General features: G+C 33.4%; 1 protein-coding gene and 4 non-coding genes across 7 annotated transcripts; all 5 read left to right on the forward strand.

The window, feature by feature from the left end:
• Positions 1 to 900: 900 nt before the first annotated feature.
• Positions 901 to 6,947, forward strand: LOC115983780 (metal tolerance protein 10-like). Of its 3 annotated transcripts, none has more exons than XM_031106552.1 (6): positions 901 to 1,351; positions 3,544 to 3,656; positions 4,077 to 4,322; positions 4,766 to 4,846; positions 5,630 to 5,860; positions 6,293 to 6,947. In XM_031106552.1, exons 1-6 carry the CDS (start codon positions 1,153 to 1,155, stop codon positions 6,635 to 6,637), a joined length of 1,215 nt encoding a protein of 404 aa, XP_030962412.1. In that variant the 5' UTR covers positions 901 to 1,152; the 3' UTR covers positions 6,638 to 6,947. The 3 variants fall into 3 exon arrangements, with proteins under 3 accessions (XP_030962412.1, XP_030962413.1, XP_030962415.1); XM_031106553.1 differs by lacking the exon at positions 901 to 1,351 and adding an exon at positions 2,051 to 2,531; XM_031106555.1 differs by lacking the exon at positions 901 to 1,351 and adding an exon at positions 2,051 to 2,257.
• An 8,215-nt stretch (positions 6,948 to 15,162) lies between these two features.
• Positions 15,163 to 15,241, forward strand: LOC115988221. Its single transcript, XR_004091396.1, has one exon. It is a non-coding gene; the product is annotated as a small nucleolar RNA snoR117 (small nucleolar RNA).
• An 85-nt stretch (positions 15,242 to 15,326) lies between these two features.
• On the forward strand, positions 15,327 to 15,411 carry LOC115988214. Its single transcript, XR_004091389.1, has one exon. It is a non-coding gene; the product is annotated as a small nucleolar RNA snoR116 (small nucleolar RNA).
• Positions 15,412 to 17,126: 1,715 nt separating this feature from the next.
• LOC115988218 lies at positions 17,127 to 17,207 on the forward strand. Its single transcript, XR_004091393.1, has one exon. It is a non-coding gene; the product is annotated as a small nucleolar RNA snoR117 (small nucleolar RNA).
• Positions 17,208 to 20,028: 2,821 nt separating this feature from the next.
• LOC115988199 lies at positions 20,029 to 20,124 on the forward strand. Its single transcript, XR_004091374.1, has one exon. It is a non-coding gene; the product is annotated as a small nucleolar RNA snoR69Y (small nucleolar RNA).
• The last annotated feature ends 4,462 nt before the right edge of the window (positions 20,125 to 24,586 follow it).

Consider the following 24,586-nt stretch of genomic DNA (forward strand, 5'->3'; position numbering starts at 1 on the left):
TCAAAATTCATTGTTGCAAACTCTGGAATCAGCCACCCCACCAAAAAAAAACAAAAAAAACAAAAAAAAAGGTGATTATAAAGCAATTATGGAATAAAAATCAAGAAAAAGAAATGTTATATAGTTTGTTAACTTTTTGCTAAAAAAATAAAATAACTGTACACTTTTTTTATTATTATTTTTTAAAATTTATGAATCAAAAAATGGTTCTATATGTGTAATATTATATTTACTAGTTACTATTCCTGAAAAGGTAGTATTATTGCCGTATGATTAAAAGCAAAGGTCAAATTTTAAAGAAAAAAAAAAAAAAAAAAACTGATGGTAAGACAACCATGCATAAAGAAAACAACCCCAAAAATAAAACTAAAAATAAATTGACTATTAGTTAGAAAAACATCGCTAAAAAAATTAATAGGTAATAGTTTTAACTTATAGTACTCATCTTAAATCTTAATATCAGTTGCTGACTGCTTCTACGACCTTGTAACCTTGTTGAATGAGGAGACAATATACACTTGTTCAAATCCAATATGAAACAAAGACGTTACTTGTTTTTATCGATTACAATTAATATAATGTGGCTAACATTTGTTGAACGTTAAACAACAATGGTATGAACACACCAAATCTCACGACGTTGATGTAGTCGATTGTAAGTAATTGACAAAAAGTGATGAGTTTGTGTAAACAGGAGTGGATGGAAAGTGTCATCCACTCAAATTCGACATGTTGTGAAATTTACTAATTTAGTGTGTATTTAGAATTCTTGATGTTCAAAAGAGCTATTCTAAGACCAAATTCTTTCCTGCAACTATCTTATATGGCATACTATAATTGGCTGTTTTAACACTATATGGACCCACCACTTTTTTTTTTTTTTTCACCAAGTTGAGGTAAAGTTGTGGCCAAAAAGGTTAGTTGTGGTCCTAGATTTTCTGTCCTAAACCACATAATGCCATGCAAAATGGTATAAGTATATACAGTGATTCATCTGTCTCTGTCCCTCCACATATTAAGCAAGGGCAGTTACAAACTTTGCAGCAGTAGTTGTAGTAGTTGCTTGTGCTCTATATATAAGGAAACTTTGCAAGGCATTATTGGTTCAGAAAATGCTCAAATACAAATAAGAGAGTTTTTGAGAGAGATTTAATGGGTGAGAGTGGAACTGTGATAGGTGAAAATGGCAGAATTGAGCCTTTTTGGTCATCAGAAGTTGACACAAGTACCAAAGTGTCAAGCCAGACAACATCTTCATGGAGACTCAATATTAAGGAGTTTTGTCTGCCACAGCAAAACGTAGATGATGATGACCATCATCATAGTACTTTCCCACAGCTTTTTCGTGCTAGTAAGCCTTCTCTTCTTCATTCTCATCGCCTTGTGTTTTTGTTTCTATCTCAAACAAACTCTTTCTAACTTAGTTCCTTGTTATCATTGGCTGTAGAGCTATTAATATGTTTATCACTAAATGAAACAAACTTTTGGTAATCGGATATAGCAAATTGAAGACCAAAGAATGTGAGGATGAAACTCATATTATACATATACACTATAGAGGACTATCACCATGATTGTCAAAACTCAGATATAGCAGAACCCTTATGAAAACATGGCTTGTGTGACCAGAAATATAAAGTGAACAATTGTATAAAATTAACTAGGATTAATTTAGAGGGGCTTTCCACTGTATACAAAATCACTGGAAATTTATTATAGGGGTGAGGCATAAAAGAATTGAAGTAAGAAAATTAACAAAGTGATAAGCTTTCTATGATGCAGATGATATATTTGAAAGACTTATAGACTGTTTGATACAGCTTAATTTTCAGCTTTTTTGAAAACTAGGTAGCTTGAAAAATTGTACCTTGGAAAAAATCGAATTTAAAAAATTGTACTTTGAAAAAGTGTGGTTTGAAACCGTTTCACCAAACGGGTAAGGGACACACAGAAAACAGCTTCACAATTAAAGGAAGTGACTGTGTTCATGTAAATTGTTATGCTTTACAAAAAGACTTGTATCAATAACTACTAACATTGCCATGGCATTTTTGTTTCCCCTGAAAAACTCCCACCCCTGCCTCCTAGTCCCAAAGAAAAGTTGTACCATCAACAATAACCTCTGGTCCCAAATATTAGAGTTTGCTAAATGATGTCATTATTTGTTATTCATTATTTTTAGGTCCTTTAAATGCTTCCCTTTAATGGAAATTTCAAATAAGGGAGTGCTAGATAGATTTTGCACATATAATTGCTGGTATAATTTTAGCTATTTTCACTTTTTAATTCATTTGTCAATGATATTTGTATAGACATGATTCTTCTTTTTTTGTCCTTTCCATGGCTGGTACCGTATCATTCAATGTGATTTTGATTTTAGCTCAGGTGACTTAGTTTGACATCAACAAGTATGTTCCCAGAAATGCTTTCCATTTTTTGTAATTTTTTTTTAAACAATTGGATTTGAACTCTAGCATCTGGTCCATAGTGGCTAAAACTATCCATTCGGTCCAGGCTTTAAAATATCTAAGGTGAGTTTTAAATATCCATAGATGAGGTCATTAACAAGATTCCCTTGGAATTTGAGTTGGGTTTGATTCAGCTGTGTAAAAGTTGATTACAAAATAAACACATATTAGGAATGGAAAGTGCATACATGAACATATACCCTTCCAGAAAAAATTATTATTATTATTATTATTATTATTATTTTATTTATTATTATATGATCAAAAGTTAAGAAAGAGGGTATACAATTTTAGAGTGATGCACTTTCTACTCATATTTGGTAAAGATGGAATAATGAGAAGAAAGAGTAGTGATGCAAGGCCTGTTATGAGTTATGACAAGGTTTTTCTAGTCAAGCTTTTTGTTTATCTCAGAAAATGAGAAATGCCAGTTGTTAAAAGTTTTTGTCTTTGAATTTTTTGTCACAAAGTTCAACTTGGTGAACAATCTTCAAGGTTGTTTACATCTAGTATTCTAATCTATTTTCCTTTGATCCGAAATGGTCTAAGAATGGAATTGTGTCTCATCTACCACAGAAGCATACAAAATTGGTAGTTTATTTAATTTAATGAAGAAACTCTCGGTGACATTATTGCCATTAAGATTGCTGTAAAAAGAAGTATGATTTCCATTGTATCCAATGCTTTCAGCCTTGAATGGCTAGCGTGATCCTGAGGTAGCAGAGCCTTAAATGAAAAACTGATTGGATATTCATTATTTTATTGCTAGAAGAAAGATCATTTCCAACTTGTTTTGTATTGCATATATCAGTTGGATCACTATAGTCTATATGCTTGCATTGCTCTTCTGCCCTTAAGAGAATATTTTCTTCTTAAGACAGCAGTTTGAAATTAATTTGTTAATGCTCTTAATTTTTCCTAATGCTTTTCTTGCCTGATGTTTAATTTATTTATAAAAATGGCTTCATAAATGATAATTTGGGTCATTTCCATCTGTCTGTGAGCCTTGCTGAAGAATCTCCCAACTAATCTCGTTCATTGATTTACTTATTTTTTCATTTATTCTTGATCTCAGGGAAACGATCCAGGGTTACAGAGTACTATAAGAAGCAAAAAGAGCTCTTTGAAGGGTTCAGCGAAATGGAGGCCATGACTGAAACAGGTGGTTGTCCTGGAAGTCTCACAGAGGTTGGTTGACACGGTTGTTTTGTTTATTCTCCATAACTTTGTATGAAGTTTCAATGTTCGATGTGTTTTGGACAATCTTAATATAAACATGGTTGGCTTCCTAATTGGGCAAAAAGTTAGTTCTGAACTAGCTCAAGTTTAAGAGGGCATATTTACAAGTAGTTCCTGCTCAGATTTTAACTTGTGGGAAAACAAAGGAATGCATTTTTTTTAATTCAATTATGCAAAATAAAGGCAATATTTTTTGAATTACTACTATTCTAGTCAAAGTGTTTTGTATCAGTAGTGACTTAGAACCAAGTATTAACATGATCAATAAAAAGGTTCAAGAACTTATGTTTACCAAAAGTATGATACTTCTGACTACTACATACCTTTCTTAACTGAATACTTGTGTGGCATTGAACACTGCTTTATCAGAATGAAATGAAGCAGCTTGCTCGGAGTGAGAGGATGGCAATTCATGCATCAAATATAGCTAATTTGGTGCTTTTTGGAACAAAGGTTTTTGCTTCTATTGAGAGCAGATCATTGGCAGTTATTGCATCTACCTTGGATTCCCTCTTGGATCTCTTGTCAGGGTTTATTTTGTGGTTCACCACATATTCCATGAGAAACCCAAACCAGTATCACTATCCAATTGGAAAAAGACGGATGCAGCCAGTGGTAAGGCATCAAACTTTCATTTTTTGGATGAGTGAATTTCAGTCCCAGCACTATGTCTAAGAAGTGATTCAAACCAGAGACCTACTCTTCATAAGGCATGATCTCCAACCTATTGTGCTACCCTCCCCCCCCGCCCCTTGGGGTTTAAGGCATCAAACTTCCTAGTTGTTTCAATCCAATATTTCGTGCATGTGTTACAAAACAGTCAAACACTTAAAGGTTCATCTGAGTTAGATCAATGACAGCTTAGTTTTGGAACTGTAAGTTCAAGAATGAACATGTTTTTTGTTATGTAGACCTAAGGCTTGCCAGCAATCCTCATAACACAGGCAAACCTGCGACTGAAAAGTCATACCATCTGTCTTGGCCTTTTAAATTTTTCCTTAAAGTTTGCTTTTGTTTTAATTACTACAAGCCTTTACTAACCAAGCTTGAGTATGCAGGGTATCATTGTTTTTGCATCGGTAATGGCAACTCTTGGATTGCAAATCTTGCTAGAGTCTGTTCAACAATTATTGAGTAAGGTATGCAATTTCAATCTTATTGGCCGTTCACCGTTAAAGGCTGCCTAGACAGTCTACAACTGGTTTCAGGCACCAAGTAAATGTATCACTTCTTCGTAATAGCCCAAGCATGGTTTTTTTTTCTCTTCAATCTCATATGAGTAAGTGGATGCAACATGTGAGCATGTATGGCTATTGTCCTCTCTATAATTAGGCAGATGTTCATGTCTAACAAAGAAAGAAAAAAATCATTTAGTAGTTTTATAGAAATTTTCTTAGAGAGGAGGGGGGAGGGGAAGAGAGTTTGGTAGAAATTCCAGGATAGTTTCTCAATTTATTCCTATGTTATATGGATTCCTTTTAATGATTTTACATGCTACGCTATATGGTAGGTCACTTCAATTAAATGGTGTAGACATTTTTTGACACTTCAACAATTCATACCTGTTTTCCTCACTAATTTTTGGAGTGATTTACACATCCATTTGATACATGTAGCCTACTCCCTCTAATGTAGTGATGCTGTCTGACGTGGATGTTGTCAACTATGACCATCAGTAATAAAAAATAATGTTCATTTACTGACAGTATTTAGTCAGTTTTCTCAGGAATCAATAGATTTTAGATTTGAACCTCTTTTTTTCAGTTCAAAATTCCACTTTATGAGAGAATAGTTGTCTCCTGTCATTTATATATTGGATGTAGGAAACTGTTTTTGTCTAGATACAGTTAAGTTTGTTTAACTTGATGCCTGTTTAATTACTAATATTGCTTTCATCTTTTATATGACAATCTTGATTACAGTCCCACCCTGAAATGGATGAAGAACAGGAGAAATGGGTAATTGGGATTATGGTTTCTGTTACAGTTGTGAAGTTTGTGCTCATGGTTTACTGTCGAAGATTTAAAAACAAAATTGTTAGAGCATATGCACAAGATCATTTTTTTGATGTTATTACTAATTCAATTGGTTTAGCAGCAGCTGTTTTAGCCAACAAATATTACTGGTGGATTGATCCCACTGGAGCTATTATGGTGAGTTCAAAATAAGACAAACTTTTTTTTTTCCTCCCAAAGCTTTTCACTACCCCACATTAAAGCTTTCAAAAAATCTAGTCATAACATATTTTATAACTGTCAAGATGGAAAATTGTTAATGGTTGTTAATAAAGTGATATCAGTAGTGAATTATAATGAGGATAAATAACAATTTTCCAACTCAACAGTTGTAAAAATGTTGTGGTAATTGCATTATTCTAAAGCTTGAATATTCCTACAATTTTACACTTATCGGCAAACATGACCTGCGAAAGAAAAGAAGGAAACTTTGAGGTTTTATGCTTCAAATGCCTTTATGTGCCTTGAAATAACACACTATTAAATTGGAGACACGATCGAATTTCCAATCTTCCAGCGAGCTAACCTTAGTTTATCCACTAATGATGAGTTCTTGAACTAATAATGCAGATAGCATTATATACAATAAATACATGGGCAAAGACAGTCATTGAGAATGTATGTTCCCTAATTGGAAGAACCGCACCTCCTGATTTCTTGGCGAAGATAACATATCTGATATGGAACCACCATGAAGAAATCAAGCACATTGACACAGTTAGAGCATACACTTTTGGTTCTCACTACTTTGTGGAGGTTGACATAGTATTGCCAGAAGACATGTTTCTGAACAAAGCTCATAATATTGGTGAGACACTCCAAGAGAAGCTTGAGCTACTCCCTGAAGTTGAACGAGCTTTTGTACATATAGATTTTGAGTTTACACACAGGCCTGAACACAAGGCCAAGCTATAATATCACCAAATTCCCTAGGATGATAACAAGTTGTCATAAGCTAAGAGTTCAGTCTTCATTTTTTGAAAAGACTTTTAAGAACTAACAATCTTCAAGTTGTTGAATCTCCTATGTAAATCTCCTACCTACATTATTATTTTGGCTGTGCCTTGCAAGTGAAACAATTCTAGCACTGTGCTTGAGTTTCTCCATGCATTAATCAGGGTTCTGGTTTCACTGTACTACAAATTATTTGATGATAGCCATCTTGATTTTCCTTGTCATAACAAAATAATCCATTTTGTTTCTTCAGTGATTTTAAGCATTCTTACTTTCTGGTCTTGACACAATTAAATGAACTAGACATCAGAATGGTCAGGGAGTGAGTAATTGAGATTTTGCAAACTATATATATAGACCTGACTTTTCTTGTTTGGGTGTTCTGCATCTCCAAATTGCACCTATAGGACATAACAAAATGTTACAACAATCTTGTTTTTTAGCTGTGGTTGGTCCAGTATAATAAATGTTACAACAATCTTGTTTTTTAGCTGTGGTTAGTCCAGTATAATATTTTATTATTTTATTTCAACTTATGATGGGCTGACACTTCAGTTGTTGTGAAAATGTTGTGAGACTTTGTTGCGGCTGTAAAACAAATCTTTGCGTTATTGATCTTCAACCAATCGAATGAAAAGGTACGATATGAGTTGCAAGTTGAAAGATATATGCATAAGATAACACCCTGAAGGTCCTTCAATACAAAAGGTAGTCACTTTGCTATCTCAGGCCAACAGAGATATAGTCTTATAGACGCCATTAATCTCTATTATGGGTTGGGAGAGTTGGTTATCTGAGGGCAGTATATTATGACAATCGTCAGGTGCCTTGAAGGATTGGTTTTGGTTTAATTTAAAGCTTAAAATTCTGTTACAGCTAAAAGTTTGTCACTTGGAAACCAAGGATGACTTTCGAGATAAAGAAGAAGAAAAAGATAATAGAATTACTGAACGCTTGAAATAACAATACATATCCTTCAATTATCCCACACTGACAAAATACAAGCAAATTTTTTTATTTATAATTTGTTCCGATAGGCTTTACAAGTGCCGAGCTTAGTAACGTAAGCTTATAACTCAATGGGGCATTAAAATAGTTGAATGTATGTTGGAATTGCTAGGTGGATTTGGTGAAGTGTTGGTTTGTTATTTCTAGCATGCCCCCCTAATCCTTGGGTTAAAGGACCTCCCCTAACCACCATGGTTGGGTAGCAATCTAACTTTGTTGAAATCGATGATTGGACATCTCACAAATACAACTCAACACAGCCCTTCCTAGCATGCTACCCTAGGTTCTTCCCCATACAAACAACCACTTTTTATAATTACCTTTATCTACTTTTCTTTTAATCAATCTTGGTAAATAAACTAAAAATTCATTGTTTTTTTTTTTTAACGTTTTCCAATGATGTGTATTAATCTGTGTTTACTTTTTTTAATTATTCTCTTCTCAAACACGGTAAAAAAAAATTTATTTTTTATTATTTTTAATCACTCTGTTTTTACTTTTTTTTAAAAATAAAATTGTTTTGCCATTTTCTTTTAATAAACTTTTTAATTACCTTTATCTACTTTTTTTAAATCGATTTTGGTAAAAAATTTAAAATTTGTTGTTGTTTTTTATTTTAACTTTTTCCAATGACATGCATCAATCTGGGTTTACTTCTTTTAATTATTATTTTCTCAAACATGGTAAATTTAAAAAAAAAAAAAATTATCAAATTGTTTTTACTTTAAAAAAAAAAAAAAATTGTTTTCCCTTTTTCTTTTAATTACCTTTATCTTCTTCTTTTCTTATAATCAATTTTGGTATAAAAAAACTAAAAATTCGTTGAATTTCTGTTTTGTTTTTGTGTTTTTGTGTGTGTGTGTTTTTTTTTTTTTAATAACTTTCTTCAATGACATGTATCAACCTGTGTTTACCTTTTTCTAATTATTATTTTCTCAAACATGGTAAAAATTTGTATTTTAGAAAGATGTAAAATGAAAAAAAAAAAAAAAATGTTAAACTGGAATGGAATTGGTAGTTGAGGCGGTATAAAAAATAGAATTTTAATATTAATGTTAGTTATGTTAGTTTTTTCTATTCGAAGAATTATTTTATCACAATATCAAAAATATTGGGGAACTAAATAGACGCATTTGAAACATTAGATACCGTCTTAACATAATATTATGGACCAAGTGGTAATTAGCAAAAATTATTTGGTGATGAAAGAATATTGCCTAAACAAATTAAATTATATTTATAAAGTAAAGAGTTATTGTTTTGCATTTATAAATATACAAATAATAGGTGTGTGTATATATATATACATACCAATATCAGTTCAATTAAGCAGAGGAGAACACACAAATTTTAAAATATTAACTTCGATACTTAAAAATCTAAAGTATATTGAACAAAGGCAATAACCATCACACGATAGTAAAAAGTTATAGCAAGTCTTGTAGCTACTTGTACTGAAAAGGGAAGAACAGTTCTAAAATTTTCAAACCTTCTTAAAAGTAGAGGAAAAAAAAGTACACCTCATCCTTTTTTTAAAAAAAAAAATATGTATTACCCCTTTTGGGGGCTTTTCTCGGATCCTAGGTCATGGCCTAAGTGACCTAAACCTAAAGCCGGACCTATATTTTAGATGTTGTGAAAATGTAGTGATATTTTGTTGTAGCCTTAGACCAACTCTTTGCGCTATTGATCTTCAACCAATCCAATGTAAAGGTAATTCTATAACTTGCAAGTTGGAAGATAAATGCAATTGATAACAACTTGAAAAATCCTAAAATCCTAAATACAAAAAATAGTCACTTGGCTATCTCGGGCCAACATAATTAATAGACTCAGTGAATATCTATTTTGGGCTGTGTGAGTTTTGGGGCAGTATCTTATAATAATTATCAGGCCAGGTGATTCGAAGGATCAGTTTTTGTTTAATTTTCCGCCAACACATGCACGAATTTGTCACTTGCAAACCATGGTGACTTTCAAGATATGGACAAAGAAAAAGGTAAGCGAAGTATTGAACACTTAAAATAACAAGACATATCCCTCATTATCCCACGCTGACAAAATACAAGTAAATTGTTTTATTTATAATTTGCTGCAATGTTTTATGAGTGCTGAGCTTAGTAACGCATGCTTATAGTAAGGAGAGGGCATTAAGATGTTGAATGTACGTTGGAATTGCTAGGGTGGAATATGGCCTCTAGTGTGCCCCCTCCTTTGGGTTACAGGACTTCCCTAGCCCTTAGGTATGATAACCCTGCTACCACACTCACCAACTCTCAGATTCTCTCCAATCGTGGCCACATCTCTTCAAGAAACCTGAAATCTCCCTCATCTACTCTTTCTTCACCTTCTTCTCAATGTGGGGGGATGTGAGAATTGAGATTATTGAGATTTGTGCTAACATAAAAACAGTGCCATGGAAACAAAGCAAAACCATATTTATGTTCAATTTATGATTTCTTGAAGCTTACACAATATCTTTATCAAATTCGGACTTTATTGAAATTTATAGATATCCCAATAAACAAATGACTACATACAAAATTTAAAATTTTAATTTAGATGCTTAAAAATCTAAAGTATATTATACAGAGGCAAAAGCCTTAATAATCGTGGCAGTTATTTGATTTTTAAATGACACATGTCTTACATCTAAATAAAAATTAGATGTGATCTTATCCTGTACTAAAAAAACAAGTGTAATTTTGCCTAAAAAATAAAGTATGTTAACACGAGGAGGGACGTATTTGCCAATTATATCATTGAAAATTGCTTGAATCTCAAGACATTTTTATAACGAATTATAAACTTCATAAAAATATAACTCCCCACCTCCCCCCCCCCCCCACGCGGGGGCCGAGGATCGCATATGAGGATTTTATCTTGTTCAGTTCAAACATAATCAACCAAATATTTGCTAGAACTAACTCAATTAGAAATCAACTCCAACAAATCTAAAGCATGTTGTAACATTCGTAGCATTTATAATAAGCTCCCCTGTTTAGTGGCATACCTTTCAATTGCATATACTAATCTAGATGCTAGTGGACTCATCGAGTAACCGATGAAGTGAATAGAAGTATAAATATAGGCAAAGGTGGGACTTGGGACGGATGAGAGAGCAAGCAAAAGTGGGGGCAAAGGCATTAACATTCCACCAAAGCAAGCCTTAGAAACTTGTAGGGTATGAATTTGTCTATTTCGGTATAGACTATCCAAATTTGTCTATTTCGGTATAGACTATCCTATCTCATTGGGTCCCAATAATCTTATATGAAATTTGTTAATCCAAACAATCAGAATTAATATTAGAATCCTGTCAAAAGAAGTCCATGGGGAAATAGGCCACCTTATCCAGGGAATCATCAATCTCCTCGAGTCTTTTAGAAGCTGGAACTTCAGATATCTAAAAAGGGAATATAACATGGTTGCGCATGAGCTTGCTCACTTTGCTAGATGTAATGAGACATATAAGGTATGGAAAGGAGTGTCTCCTCCAACGGTGAGACACCTCATCCACCCTGATGGTCTATAATGCTGTATACATTCTCTTAACCTTGTTGTACTCCAATTTCAGCTAATATATTTCAACCTTCCCATCAAAAAATAAATAATAATAAGAATATTAGAATCCAATAATTAACTCCCAAATCTAACACACGCATCATCTCCCTCCCAATGTAGGACTAATCATATATATATCAAATCATATATAAAGTCAAAGCTAAGAGAAAATACAATAAAGTTTTCAATTGGAGTCTATTTTTGCCACGTGTCTCATCTAATTTTTAAATTTTTTGTACCAAGTGAGTTAATCTAGTAAAAAAATATACAAAGAGTTCAATATAAAATTTCAATGAAAAATTTAATCATGATCTCTTTTTTTTTTTTTTTTTATCGAAAGGAATTTCATTAAAAGACTAACGAGAAAACAAAGGATCAGGACAACGCCTATTTACAACCATCCCCTGGCAATCAACCGCAACAAGAGGCAGCAAGTCCACAGGCGGACAAGAATAAGAAATGAAATCAACTGCTTGACAGCTACCTAAATAAGCTAAGTGATCAGCACATCTATTAGCTTCACGATAGATATGCTTAATACAAAGATGAGGAATCTAAGCAACTAGATGTCTGCAATCATCAAAAAGCGAGGAGACTATAGTATTAGCATAAGAAGGATTCTGAAGAGCATCGACCAGAGCTTTGGCATCAAGTTCAACCATGACAGCATTAAGATTAAGCAGATTACACAGGAGGAGACCATCATGCAAAGCCCAAGTTTCAGCTAGGAAGCTGTCCGTTTTACCAATTTTTCTAGTGAAACCCATGATCCAGCTGCCTCGATCATCTCTAATTAACCCTCCTCCTCCAGCAGTCCCTGCTGTAATATCCGCAGACCCATCGGTATTGAGCTTGACCCATCCCGTGTTTGGCTTTTCCCATTTGATTTGTCTGATAATCATTCGACTACTGCATCTTGGCTAGATAACACAATGAACAAATTCCATTGCTTGTCTAAGAATCAGAATGGAGATATTTGGGTTGACTTTTTTGTTATTGAAGACAGCTTGATTCCTCTGCTTCCATAGAGACCATATGGCAAAAGAGAAAAGGGAGTGCTAGGGAATTCCTTTGACAAGGTGAGAAGACTTATAGTTAGAAGACAGCCAAAGATTTAAATCTTGAGAGAAGAAATTAGGATTGCAGCTATGAGACCCCAGCTGTTGCCACACCGGTTTCACAAGGCGACAGTCACGAAGGGCATGGGAGATAGATTCAGGTTGCTCTAAGCATAAGGGACATGAAATGTCTAAAGAGATACCTCTTTTTGCTAAGCACTCCTTAACACCAATGTTGTTGTGCATACACCTCCAAATGAACATTTGGATTCTAGGCAAGGCCTTGAGATTCCAAATCCAAGAACCCGAGAAGGAGTCAGCTTCCATTTGATCTGTGGCAAGCAGATAAGCACTCTTCATATCAAAACTTCCTTTAGCAAAGAACTTCCATGCCAGTTTATCACTACTTCTAGCAACTATCGGCATAGGAACCGCTTGAATGTCAGCTTTAATTTCTGGGGGAATGTCAAAAGGGATGGCAGCCCAATTCCACCCATAAGAAGCACGAAGATCCTTTAAAGTAAGACTGGCCGAACCTTGAGGGAGGGGGCCTTGAATGTTAGATCTGATGGTACCGCTATTAAGCCAACAATCCTCCCAAAAATTGATATTACTCTCATAGCCTGGCACCCATTTAACCCTTCTTTTGAAGATAGCTTCCCCTTTTTTCAACCCCTTCCAAGTAGAGGAGCTAGGAAGCCTTGACTCATTTCTAGAATTTATCTGCTGCCTAGAGCCATACTTGAATCTAAGAACTTTGGCCCATTGCGCTTCCTTCTCAATATGAAATCTCCAGTTGAGTTTAGCTAGGAGAGCCGTGTTTCTCCCTCTTGCAGATTGAAGCCCCAAACCACCTAACTCTTTGGCCTTAGTTACTGTGTTCCAGTTAACCCAATGCATTTTCTTTTTGTGTTCTGAAGACCCCCACAGGAAATTTCTATTGACTCTGTCTATCTCGCTAAGAATTTTGTTGGGTAACAAATTACTTTGTAGAACATAGCTCGGGATAGCTGAAGTTGAAGCTTGAATAAGAACCATTCTTCCTGCCATAAAGAGCATGTTGGCCTTCCAACCAGCAAGCTACTTTTTAATCCTGTCCAAAATGGCTCCAAAATCATGCCTTTGTCTCCCTGGATGCTTTAAAGGAAACCCCAAATATTTGCCGAGATTGGTGGTTGCACTGAAGCCCAACAAGCTAGATAAAGCATCTCTTTGATCCATGTCAACATTGGGAGAAAAGAAAACACGGCACTTTGCTTCACTAACTTTTTGCCCAGATTTAATACAAAATTCTTGGAGCACAGAACTGATAATAGTACAGTTTTCTGGAGTTGCACTGGCAAAAAGAACCAAATCATCTGCAAAGAAGAGATGGGAGAAAGCCAGACCACTTCGGGAAGCTTTAACAGGGGTCCATAACTTAGCAGCACATTTTTCCTCAATTAGGTGGCCTAGAAACTCCATGCACAATATGAAAAGGTAGGGAGAGAGGGGGTCGCCTTGCCTAATACCTCTTGAGGGTAGGAAAGGTTCGAGACTGCCACCATTCAAGAGAAGGGAAGTGGACATTGAGGAAACACAGCTCATGATAAGCTTAATGAGGTTCTCCGAGAAATTAAATAAAGTGAGCATTTCTCTGATAAAGCTCCATTCAATTCTGTCATAGGCTTTTTCTAGATCAATCTTGATGGCCATGGTCCCTTTACTACCTTTGGTTTTGCCAATGGTGTGAATTAATTCTTGGATAATGATTGCATTATCAACACCTCTCCTGCCTGGAACGAAAGCAGTTTGGTAAGGGGAGACAAGCTTGTCCAAGTGAGGTCTGATCCTGGAAACTAAAATCTTGGTGATGATTTTGTAAACTGAATTACATAAGCTGATTGGTCGGTAGTTCCCAATAGTTTCTAGGCCTTGAATCTTGGGAATGAGAACAATATGAGTGTTATTGAGATACTCGGGAGCTTTCCTATCTAAGAAAACTTTTTCGACCTCTTTCATCACTGAGTCCCCAACTATGAGCCAAAACCTTTGAAAGAACCTAGCATGTAACCCATCCGGAAAATAAATTTATTACTTAACAAGAACAAAATTAAGTTAAAAATAAATTTTTTTTTTTTTTAAATCTAAAACAAAACTATCAAGAATGGACATTTTTTTATAGGTCAAATCAAGAATTAATAATTAGAATAAAAATAATCATAAGTAATATTAAACTTAGGCAAACATGTTAATATGCATCTAATTACATTTATTTTTTAATAATTCAATTAGTTATGTATAATTTTATGATAAAAAATTGTATTTATTTTTAAATACAACTATGCGTATATATAAATTACAAGCTAGTAAGAAATAAGTATTTAAGTCCTACATAAGAACTTTTTTCTTTTGAAAGCAAATCCTACATAAGAACTTATAATGTAAGATTCACGCGATATGAAAAAAAATAATGTCTATACATATACATCCTCCTTCTCATATTATGTGGATCTACATTGATGTATTTTCGATCCACACCATGTGAAAGTGATGCTGCAAATATTGAACCCTAGAATGGTCTCACTGCAACCATATAAATATTAAGGGCATATCAATGCAATTTTTTTTTTTAAATAATAATAATAATGATTTCAACTTTGAGGGTAGTTTGGTAAATTCAAATCACGAGTAAGATTAGGGTTTCATCTGCATCACCACTCTACTATATAAACCCCTCTAAGACCAAAACCTCTTCGACAACCCTCACCCAAAACCTCAAAATTTTCATTCGGCTTCTCTCTCTCTCTCTCTCTCTCTCTCTCTCTCTCTCTCTCTCTCTGTGTTTGTGTTCATTGTAAATATCGTATAGTGTGTGGCCTGTGAAGCACCAATATTGTCCGTACCATCTGAGATACCCTCTTTGATGTATACAACTTTTTCAATTCTGAGGCCTCGGATAAATTTTTTTTTTTTTTTTCCATTTTTCACAGCTTTTGAATTCTGGGTTTCGTTTTATTTTATATATTATGTTGCAATATAGGCTATGAAGACTTAATTTTATACCATCAAACTATGAAAGCTCTATGAGGCTTGTTGATGTTACTATAAATCATTGCTGAGCCTTTTATTTCATATACATTGCTAATTAGTGTTTTTATTGAATTTTCTTTGAGTTTTCCTTGATGGGTATTTTTTGTTTTGGGTGTATTTGATGTTATGTAAGAGATTATGTGAAAAAAAGGCAACAAATTAGAGTCTCTGATGCGCTTTCTTGATAGCGTTTTTAGCGCTGTACGTTGCCGACAGTGATCTGGGAGCTGAGATTCTGGCAATTGCTTCATGTTTTCTGTAAGGCTTTTGCATTCAGATGTTCCTACATTTATTAATATGATCTGTTTCTATTGATAAAGTGTCAAGTATTAGCTCAATCATGAATAGGATTGTTACCCAATTGTTAAAACTAAAACTACACCACACTTTAGTTTGTAGAAATAATTTTATGTAATTAGTTTGAGGTAATGTTCTACTTACATATGAATTGTAGTTATGTAGAGTTTTATGGATGTACTTTTTATTGAAAGTTCACCTGCGTAGTTGTTGAAGTTTAAGGTAAACTTACACAGACCGTGTTTAAAATGTGAGTCATTTTGCACATGGTATGTATGGAATGTGGAGATTCTTGATGTGTGACAATCATGGTCCTAAAATTCGTTTGTCAAAAAAATTCACTCTCACTCATACACCCTTCCTTTTGGAAATTAGACTTAAATAATAATGCTTGGACTACAACTAAAGCCACAACTTTGCCACAAGCTGTGCCAAAAAATTGTATCTTTTGTTGTGGTTCTAGCATTTTTGTTGTATAAAAAGCTGTACATGTGCATAAAAAGTGATGTTAAGTAGATACTCATTTTCACAAATAAATACCATTACTCATTATATGGATTTGTTATTTTGTTTAATATATTACTTGCAATATTTTCCCACATGGGTTGGACCTCACAAATGTCCTCTATCCATGTGAGGTGATGTTGCATGTAACATGTTTCACATCATATCACTTCTATTGTATGAGTTTTAGTAGATTAATATACTAAAATATGACTAATGGCTTGGTAAGGTTGTTATGTATGTTGATTTATTCATGCTTAACAATGGGGTAGTAGTTATACACGTTGATTTATTAATGCTTAACATGTGATTCAGTTAATTTTGTGGTTTTAGTGTCATGTCCATTGATCTACTGATGGTAGAATTCAAATTGAATTTAAGTAGTTATTAGTTTTTTTGTTTTTCCTAGATTGGGTCAATTTCAATTTTGAGTTCCACCTTATTTTGTTATATAGCTAGGCGAGCTTCTCCTGAAAACTCAAGTAAAAGGCAACTGCAAATAGAAGTTGTGCTTTTTAAATTTCTTTGCCTCTCATCTTCTCATTCTTGTTTTTTTGAGGTGTGGAAGATGTAATCTGAGCGTGTGGTTTAAAGGAATTATACTTGTTTTGTAATATTGTTATTAACCTTCATGCTATATCGTTCTTTAATTAGATTTAGTAGAATTTTGTTTAGGCTGAGAATGCTTGGCAAGAAATAAAATTCTTTAATCTTTAGTGTATGCTCTTAAATTTACCCATTTATCTTTCTTAAAAAATAAGTTGTTTAAAGTAAGCTGTACCCCAAAAAAGTCCTGCTTTAAAATGCTGTACATAAAAATAGGCCTAGTGAGTGGCTAATGGACTATAAACATATTGTTTATATTGAAATTGTGTGCTAAATGTGATCTCTTCATCATCTGGCTTTTACTGCTGTGTTGATATCTTATATAATTCTTTTCTGATAGTGGCCTGTGATGATTCAAATTGTCCGTACCATCTGAGATACATTATCTTTGATGTATTAAACTTTCGCCTTTTCTGAGGCCTTAGGCACTTCTCTATGTTGCTTTATAAGCCTTTTTTTTAATGAGGTTTGTATATTAGTTTTTTGTACCTATAGTTTTGATATTGTTATGGTTTATTTGTTTGCTTGGTTGAAAACTATAAGATCGTGTTATGTGTTTAGTAACGTGGAAGGCAACAAATTAGAGTCTCTGATGCACTTTTTTGATAGTGTTTTCGGTGCTGTACGTTGCCAATAGTGAAACTGGAGCTGAGAATTTTGCATTTGCTTTTTTCCAAAAAGGCTCATGCTTTCCGATGTTCCAACATAAGTTTATTGTTATTATCTTTTTGCTTAAATATATTATTGCTGAATTTGTGGACATGATTTATGATGAAGATCTATTACAATACTTTTGAGTGCAAATGGTATGTGGCATTTGGGAACAGACTTCTTAATACCTTGATGCATGAATGTGAGTTATAGAATGCTAGTCTATTGAGACATCGTGATGTCATGTGCACATGTTGTTATGTGTTGTTTGGTCCATGTATAACAGAGTGGTGTTGCTTGCTTGTAACCTGGCTAGTGTAAGTGGCTTCTTTTCTGTCTTGTGCTGATTGAATGATATGGCTGTTGGCAATGCATGTTGATTGTTGTAGTGATATCTTTTGAGTTTTTTTGCATCTGAATTTGTAGTTAGTTTCCACCGAGTATACCTTTAGCATGTCTTTTTTAAGACATTTTTTGTTGGAATTTATCGTGATAGCCAATTAATTCAATAAGATTTGGTGGAAAGCTTAATTGTTTATATGATCGTATCTTTGGTAACAATTCTTTGTTGTCACTATTCTGATACGGAGTGGTAATCATTTTTACTTCTCCACCACTCACAGTTGACCACAACAGAGTTGTGGTAAAAGTTGTGGCACGATAATTGTCTCTACAATCCTTCTTCTGTAAGAAGAATTCTAGTATGACCTTTTGTGTCACAGCTTTGCTACAACTTTGATGTGATAAATTGTGAATAGTGAAGAAAAAATGATTAGTTATTTTGTAATGGTTGCTGCAACACTTATTTCACATGAGGTTGGATCTCATGCTTGTGAGGAGGTTTTTTGTATGTACAAACACAACTTTTGAAATTCCAGCCGCAACTTTTGACTTTTTGAGTTTATTTTTGGATCTCATGCTTGTGAGGTTCACATCAATATTTGGTTTTTTTTTTTTTCATCATCATCACTTATCACTCATCATTGAAAATATCCCAATTTCACCAATTGCCACCATTCATCACTCAGTTTTGACTTTGTTTCTAAAAAAAAGACTCAAAAAGTCAAAAATTGTGGCTGGATTTTCAAAAATTGTGTATTTACAAAAATGTCATCATAACTCTGTTTCCATAACTTTAAAATACCTAAAGTGTGTTTTCAATTTCCATAATTTATCACTCAGTGATGGAAACAAAATCTGAAAACATCCCTAAATAAACCATTTAGCCATGGGACTCGTATCTTGAGTTATGGGTGATAGAAACTGGAAATCCAAATAGCCCAAATCTCCATTGTAGAAGCAACCATGATACATATAGTCACACCTCTTACATGGGATGCTCCCATGTGAGAGAGATGTTATGCATCCATCATAGGTTTTTCACAAGGTTCCCAAGGCCTTACTCCATTTAAGTCATTATAATGATGTAGCATTTTGGAACATGCTTGTTCCTTGATGCATTTGTGAGATTATTGTAGTGAATTTTTGATAGAATGAAGTGGTTGTTGGCAGCATATATTGGTTCTTGTGATTTTTTTTCTTGAAGTTTTTTGCAACTGAAAACACATTTTTTTGGTTTTCTTGCTACACCTTCTGTTCATATATATTGTAATAGACTATAAATTCAATAAGACCCGGTAACCCCTTCTCTTGAATGAGATGGTTTTTTTTTGTACTGGTTGCTACAACATTTCTTTCACACAGAGTTTGATCTCGTGTTCGTGAGGTTCAAATCAATGTGAGAGGGATGTTGTATACTATTGTTACCCAAGATAGGGCTTGTTTGGTAGAGAAGTTTGAGTAATATTGTTTGTAGTTTTGGAATACGTGTGGGTGAAAAAGTGTATGGAAATGTGTATAATATTGTTTAAAAACTGAAAATAAGTTGTTTAACAACTCTACCAAACGGAATCTTCTTGAGGTGGTATCATGCATAACCATAATATGTGACATACCTCTTACATGGGAAGAACTTAACATTCATCCCAATGTGAGAGGGGTGTTATATATCACGGTTATAAAACTTTACCTCTTCCATGATTTTATTGAATTTATTTCCATTGTAACTAGGTTCCAACATCTATCAACATTTAAGTCATTGTAACAATCGCAAGAAGTTTAGTCCGTTATGATTTGTCATCTATTTGTTTTTAGGTTTTTTTCCCCTTGTATTAACGCATGAGTTAATGCTGCTACTTGTTAGGTATTCCTTAAATGTATTTTGCCTCATAATTTAATTTCTGACGATGACAAGCAATAATCATGATGTTTTGATTTTGCTTGTGTTTAAAATACTATTGTATGAGCACTCGTTGAAAAATGTAAACTATTCACGCTTTGCTTGGCATGTTATGAGGAAAAGTATTTTATTTTCCTTTTGTCCGATTTTACTGTAGGTTTTATATTTGAGATCCTTCTTTCCCTAGGAAAGATTATCTTTGTATACATTTTGTAATCTCCTTGTTCTTTTGCACCCCATCTTTTGATGACCATGGTTTTTTTTTTTTTTTTTTTTAAGTAAAATTTTCTACATAGATGGTTTGAGTTGCTTTAAAAAGAAAAAGATGTTTAGAGTTTTTTCTTTGTTGAGGTTGTTGTTGAGATGATGATAAATGTTTAATCCCAGCTCATTATGAGACCTTTCGAGGTCTGGGAATGTAACTATCCACATGTACCTGATCCTCTATTTCATTTATCTTATGTCCTTAATCATGGCTCCTCTTATTTACACTTGTTTGTCAAAGTTAGTCTCAAATTTGTTTTTGAGATTTTCTCAAACGAGATAGTGTGCTTTCAGTTATAATGTTCTATTTAGTGGTTCATTTTGTTGGGTCTATTGTTGTAAGCGGTAAAAAAAAAAAAAAAAAATGCAAAAATCAATCTGTTCATCTTATTGTGAAATCATTTCATATGAGAGCTTTATTTTTGGTCCGTATCAGACATCTAATTTTCAGTGGGAATCTGACTCTTTTGGCTCCATCAGGAAATTATTGAGGAGTTTTTACTATGGGAAACCTTAACTGGTTGTTAAGGTGCAAAAAAAAAAAAGACAAACAAAAGTCAGAAAAAAAAAGTTAAAAAAAAAGATACTAAGCGGTACTTGTAAAATTGAAGAGAATGTAGATGATGATTTTTATATATCACAAAGGTCAGATGGGACAGTGGCTATTTCCTTTCAACGAAAATCAGATTCTCACATTTCAAGTTCTTCATCCTCTAGGCAGTTAGAACTTAGAAGATAGACAGTTAAATAATGGAATAACGATAGACAGCTAACTCAGCATCCACTTTTGCTTAGCCAATCTCATCCTCTCCAAAATCAGTCAAAATCTCAGTTTCCCTTGGGAATTAGTTTCAAAAATGTTTCCCTTGAATTGGCATTTACTTTTCCCAGAAAACTTGCACCAGAAAAAGAATTTCAGTTCTCCTTACTCATACAAAATGCAAAATTTACAATAATAGAATGGCTTTCTCTAATGGGATAACATTTCAGTTCTCCCTCAGTTCTCACCAAATTCCAAAGATTATTACTCTTCCTTGTCCATTATAAGTTACCTTAAGTATGTTGCGAGAAAGACATCAGTTTGTTGTACATAAAGTATGAACTATGCTAAGTGCCCGTTTGTTTTCACATTTTGAGCCTAAAAGCGCTTTTTGAAAAAAGTTAGATATAAAATTGCGTTTGGTTAAGCCAAAACGCAACTTTTATCAAAAAGTTGCATTTTGGGCACAGGCCAAAAACGTGGACAAAACGTGAAAATTTTATGGACCTCTGAGGGTCCATAAATGAAAACGCGCGTTTTCATGGTTACCGTTGCTAATGATGAAATTTCAGAAATACCCATAAACAAACACAGAACAAACACTATAAATCATAACAATAAACAATCTTTCTCTCAAACATCTCTAAACTCAAACATAATCAGATTACCAGAATACAAACTCGAAAACACAGTTTTAAAATTAATCAAATCATAACAATAAAAGCCAAAAAAAAAAAAAAAAAAAAAAAAGGACAGAAGCCTGCTGACCCATCTGGACTGGGTTGGGGACGAAGATGAGCAATAGCACGAAGATGAGAGTTCCTTGGAATGTTCTTGAATGAGGGAGAAAAAGAAAATTTTCTTATAAGAGAGAGTTTTGGAATCAAGTTAAAAAAAAGAAAAAAAAAGAAAAAGAAGAAGAAGAAGAAGAGAGACGGAGGTGGAGAAAGAAGGAGCTCTTGGAATGTTCTGATGAATGAGGGAGAAAAGGAGAGTTAAAAAGAGGGGTAGAGATAGTGGAGAACGTGTGGAGGAGAAAAAAAAGAAAAAAAAAAGAAAAAGAAATAAAACTAAACGTATGGTTGAGCGTGAAATGGAAAAAGAAAAAATAATATAAAAAATAAAAAATCCAAATTGAAGAATGTTACTATAATATTTTCATAATATTTTCACAATAAATTTCAAGTAACAGATTGTTATTAGTTAATATTGGTTAGTAAAAAAATAATTTCAGTTGTGGGTTCAAATTAGAACCAGTAACAACTTTCCACATAAATTTTATTGTGAAAATATTGCGAAAAATGTTGTAAACGTAACACTTCTAATAATAAATTTTACACAGTAATTTGTTATTGGTTCTCATTTGAACCTACTAATGACATTATTATTTTTCTTATCTACCATTAACAACTTGTCATATGGACTTTATTGTGAAATTTTTGTAAAAATGTTGTGTCCATAATTTGCATTAAGAGAGATAATTAAAACAAAAAATTCACTTATATATATATATATATATATATCTTGTCATTTTTGGTAATTTATAACTCAAACCTCCACTTTTATAAGTGCTAGCCAACACTTTTTAACCGTTTTTACCAAACACTCAGCTCTTTAAAAATGCACTTTTTCATTATGCACTTTTTGAAAACTTCACTTTTTCATTATACACTTTTACAAAAAGTTGAACCAAACTCACCCTAAGTCTGCTTAAGTAGAATAAGGAAAAAAAATGGAGAACAGAAAAACGTTGGAAGCAGCAACTCAAATATCAGATGAAGACCAAAGTGATTCTCCTCTTCCAGATTACTTTCAAGATGCTCAAGGCTTGTATGGGATAACATTTCAGTTGAATTATTGCACCACATCAGTGTATAAGATTTTCAGCATTTTTTGTATCAGAATAAATTAGAGGATTTTACTTTTGGTATTATTAGACAAATTACTTTCGGTGAATTAGACAGTTCTGGCAGCTCGTATCAGACCTTTCACTGTTCATTTGCAATCTGCAGTATCATTTGAATTTTGGTGGTATCAGGAATTATTGAAGACTTTTCTCTATTCATCTACCGTACTCTTTTGGCAGTATCGGCAATTATTGGAGACTTTTTTTTTTTGGTTAAACTTATTGGAGACTTTTCACTATTGGTGAATATTGTTGTTCATTTTACTTTCCATTGTATTATTGCAATTTTATTATTTACTTTTGTAGGCTATATAAGACACCTTGTATTGGGGCACTTAATTTCAGCTCCATGTTCTCCTCAGTTTCCAAACTTTCCTTTGCAACCTTCTTTTGTATCCCAAATCTTCATTTGTATTCCTAACCTCAATCTTCCCTTGTAATATTATAAAATATTTAAATGAATTTTAGAGTTTCAAGTACTACTTATATTTTGCAACTTTCGTTTAACCTTCCTCCAAAGGAAAAAATAATCATCTTAGACTATAAGAAAAATCATAATTTTTTTTCAGTTTAATTTTTCAAAACCATGTTTACTGTGCCCAAATTGGACAATCAAATTAAAATATATGACTATATCAAGTTTTAACAGTCAAAATGCATTTGCATAGCTAAGGTGAATCACATGTGGTTACTACTAATTAATTATGATTGATCTATTAAAAGAAGTAATATAATTATTGTGGGAGGAGTAGATTCAATTCTGGGCCAAGGCCCAAAGGGCCTTAAAGCTCGCACTAAAAAGGACGGCCTAGGCCCACTACTATGAATCATAAAGGAAAGTGTCCCCCCCGGATGATTCTCGAGGAGTTCAGGATATGCTACCAACACTAAAACTCTCATCTGAGGAAACAAACATGGGTGACCTCAGATAATACAAAGGAGTAATCCTGGAAAACCAGTTTCCTTTTCGTAATCCGAGGTACCATTCTCCTTAAGCATATCATGGGAAACTCCCTGAGGGGATAAGCATCACAAAGAATGTCACCTCCGCATTAATGAGATGTTCTCCACCTAATCCCTGCCACATTAAATGCATGTGAGACAATTTGAAGTCTTGAACAGTACTGATATCCCCAAAAGTTCTATTTCAGGATAAGAACGGGGGGAAACCAATAGGAGGAAAAATATCTAGAAAAGATCTAGTTAAAGGTAAGCCCGCCGGAGGGATAAGGGAAGGAAAAAGCCTATAAGAAAAGAGGGGTATGAGAAAAAGGGATCAAAAAAAGAAAAAAAAGAAGAAGAAGAAGAGTGGAGAGATTTTTTCTTATCTCCGAATCCCATCACCAGGAAAAGTGTGTAATGATTGTTGCTAATAATATTAATACAATCTTGCTTTCAAAAATTAGTTGTTTGTGTTTTCCACTGTGGAGTTTTCATCTCGTACATTAGATAAATAAATTATGTTATTCGAATATCCAGGCTGAAATATATCTTTAAGCGCTTTTTGGCCTTTTTAGATTGTTTTTGACCTCCACAATTATTTAGATATATATATTTTTTGGGTTGTCTTCTATATATATATAACTCAAAGAAAATCCAATTATATTTTATTTGGATTCTCAATTTTGCACCACATATCCCATCTAATTTTTAATTTTTGTGTTAAGTGAATTATTAAGTGTAAAAATCGATGAGTCCAAATTCAATTAGATTTTAAATTGGAGTCCAATTTTGTGGCACGTATCTATCTAATTTTTTAATTTTTGTGGCAAGTGACTTATTAGGTGCAAAAACCGAATAGGATAAATCCAATTAAATTCTAAATTATATATGTATAATGAGAAATAATTATATATTTTAGAAATGCATAGTTTAAAAAAAAGTTTAAGCTAATACCATGTATAATTTGAACATCTTCTAACAAAAATGTATTATTTGAAATGTATAATTGTGATTATTTTTAATTATACATGTGCAAATG

The sequence above is a fragment of the Quercus lobata genome, chromosome 4 (genome assembly GCF_001633185.2).
Source record: "Quercus lobata isolate SW786 chromosome 4, ValleyOak3.0 Primary Assembly, whole genome shotgun sequence".
Lineage (NCBI taxonomy): Eukaryota > Viridiplantae > Streptophyta > Magnoliopsida > Fagales > Fagaceae > Quercus > Quercus lobata.

Excerpts from the sequence above, each read along its gene's own strand:
- LOC115983780 (XM_031106552.1), top strand. The coding sequence starts at position 1,153 with ATGGGTGAGAGTGGAACTGTGATAGGTGAAAATGGCAGAATTGAGCCT. Across the intron at positions 3,657-4,076 it reads GTCCTGGAAGTCTCACAGAG|AATGAAATGAAGCAGCTTGC; the intron begins GTTGGTTGACAC and ends CTGCTTTATCAG. Across the intron at positions 4,323-4,765 it reads AAAGACGGATGCAGCCAGTG|GGTATCATTGTTTTTGCATC; the intron begins GTAAGGCATCAA and ends TTGAGTATGCAG.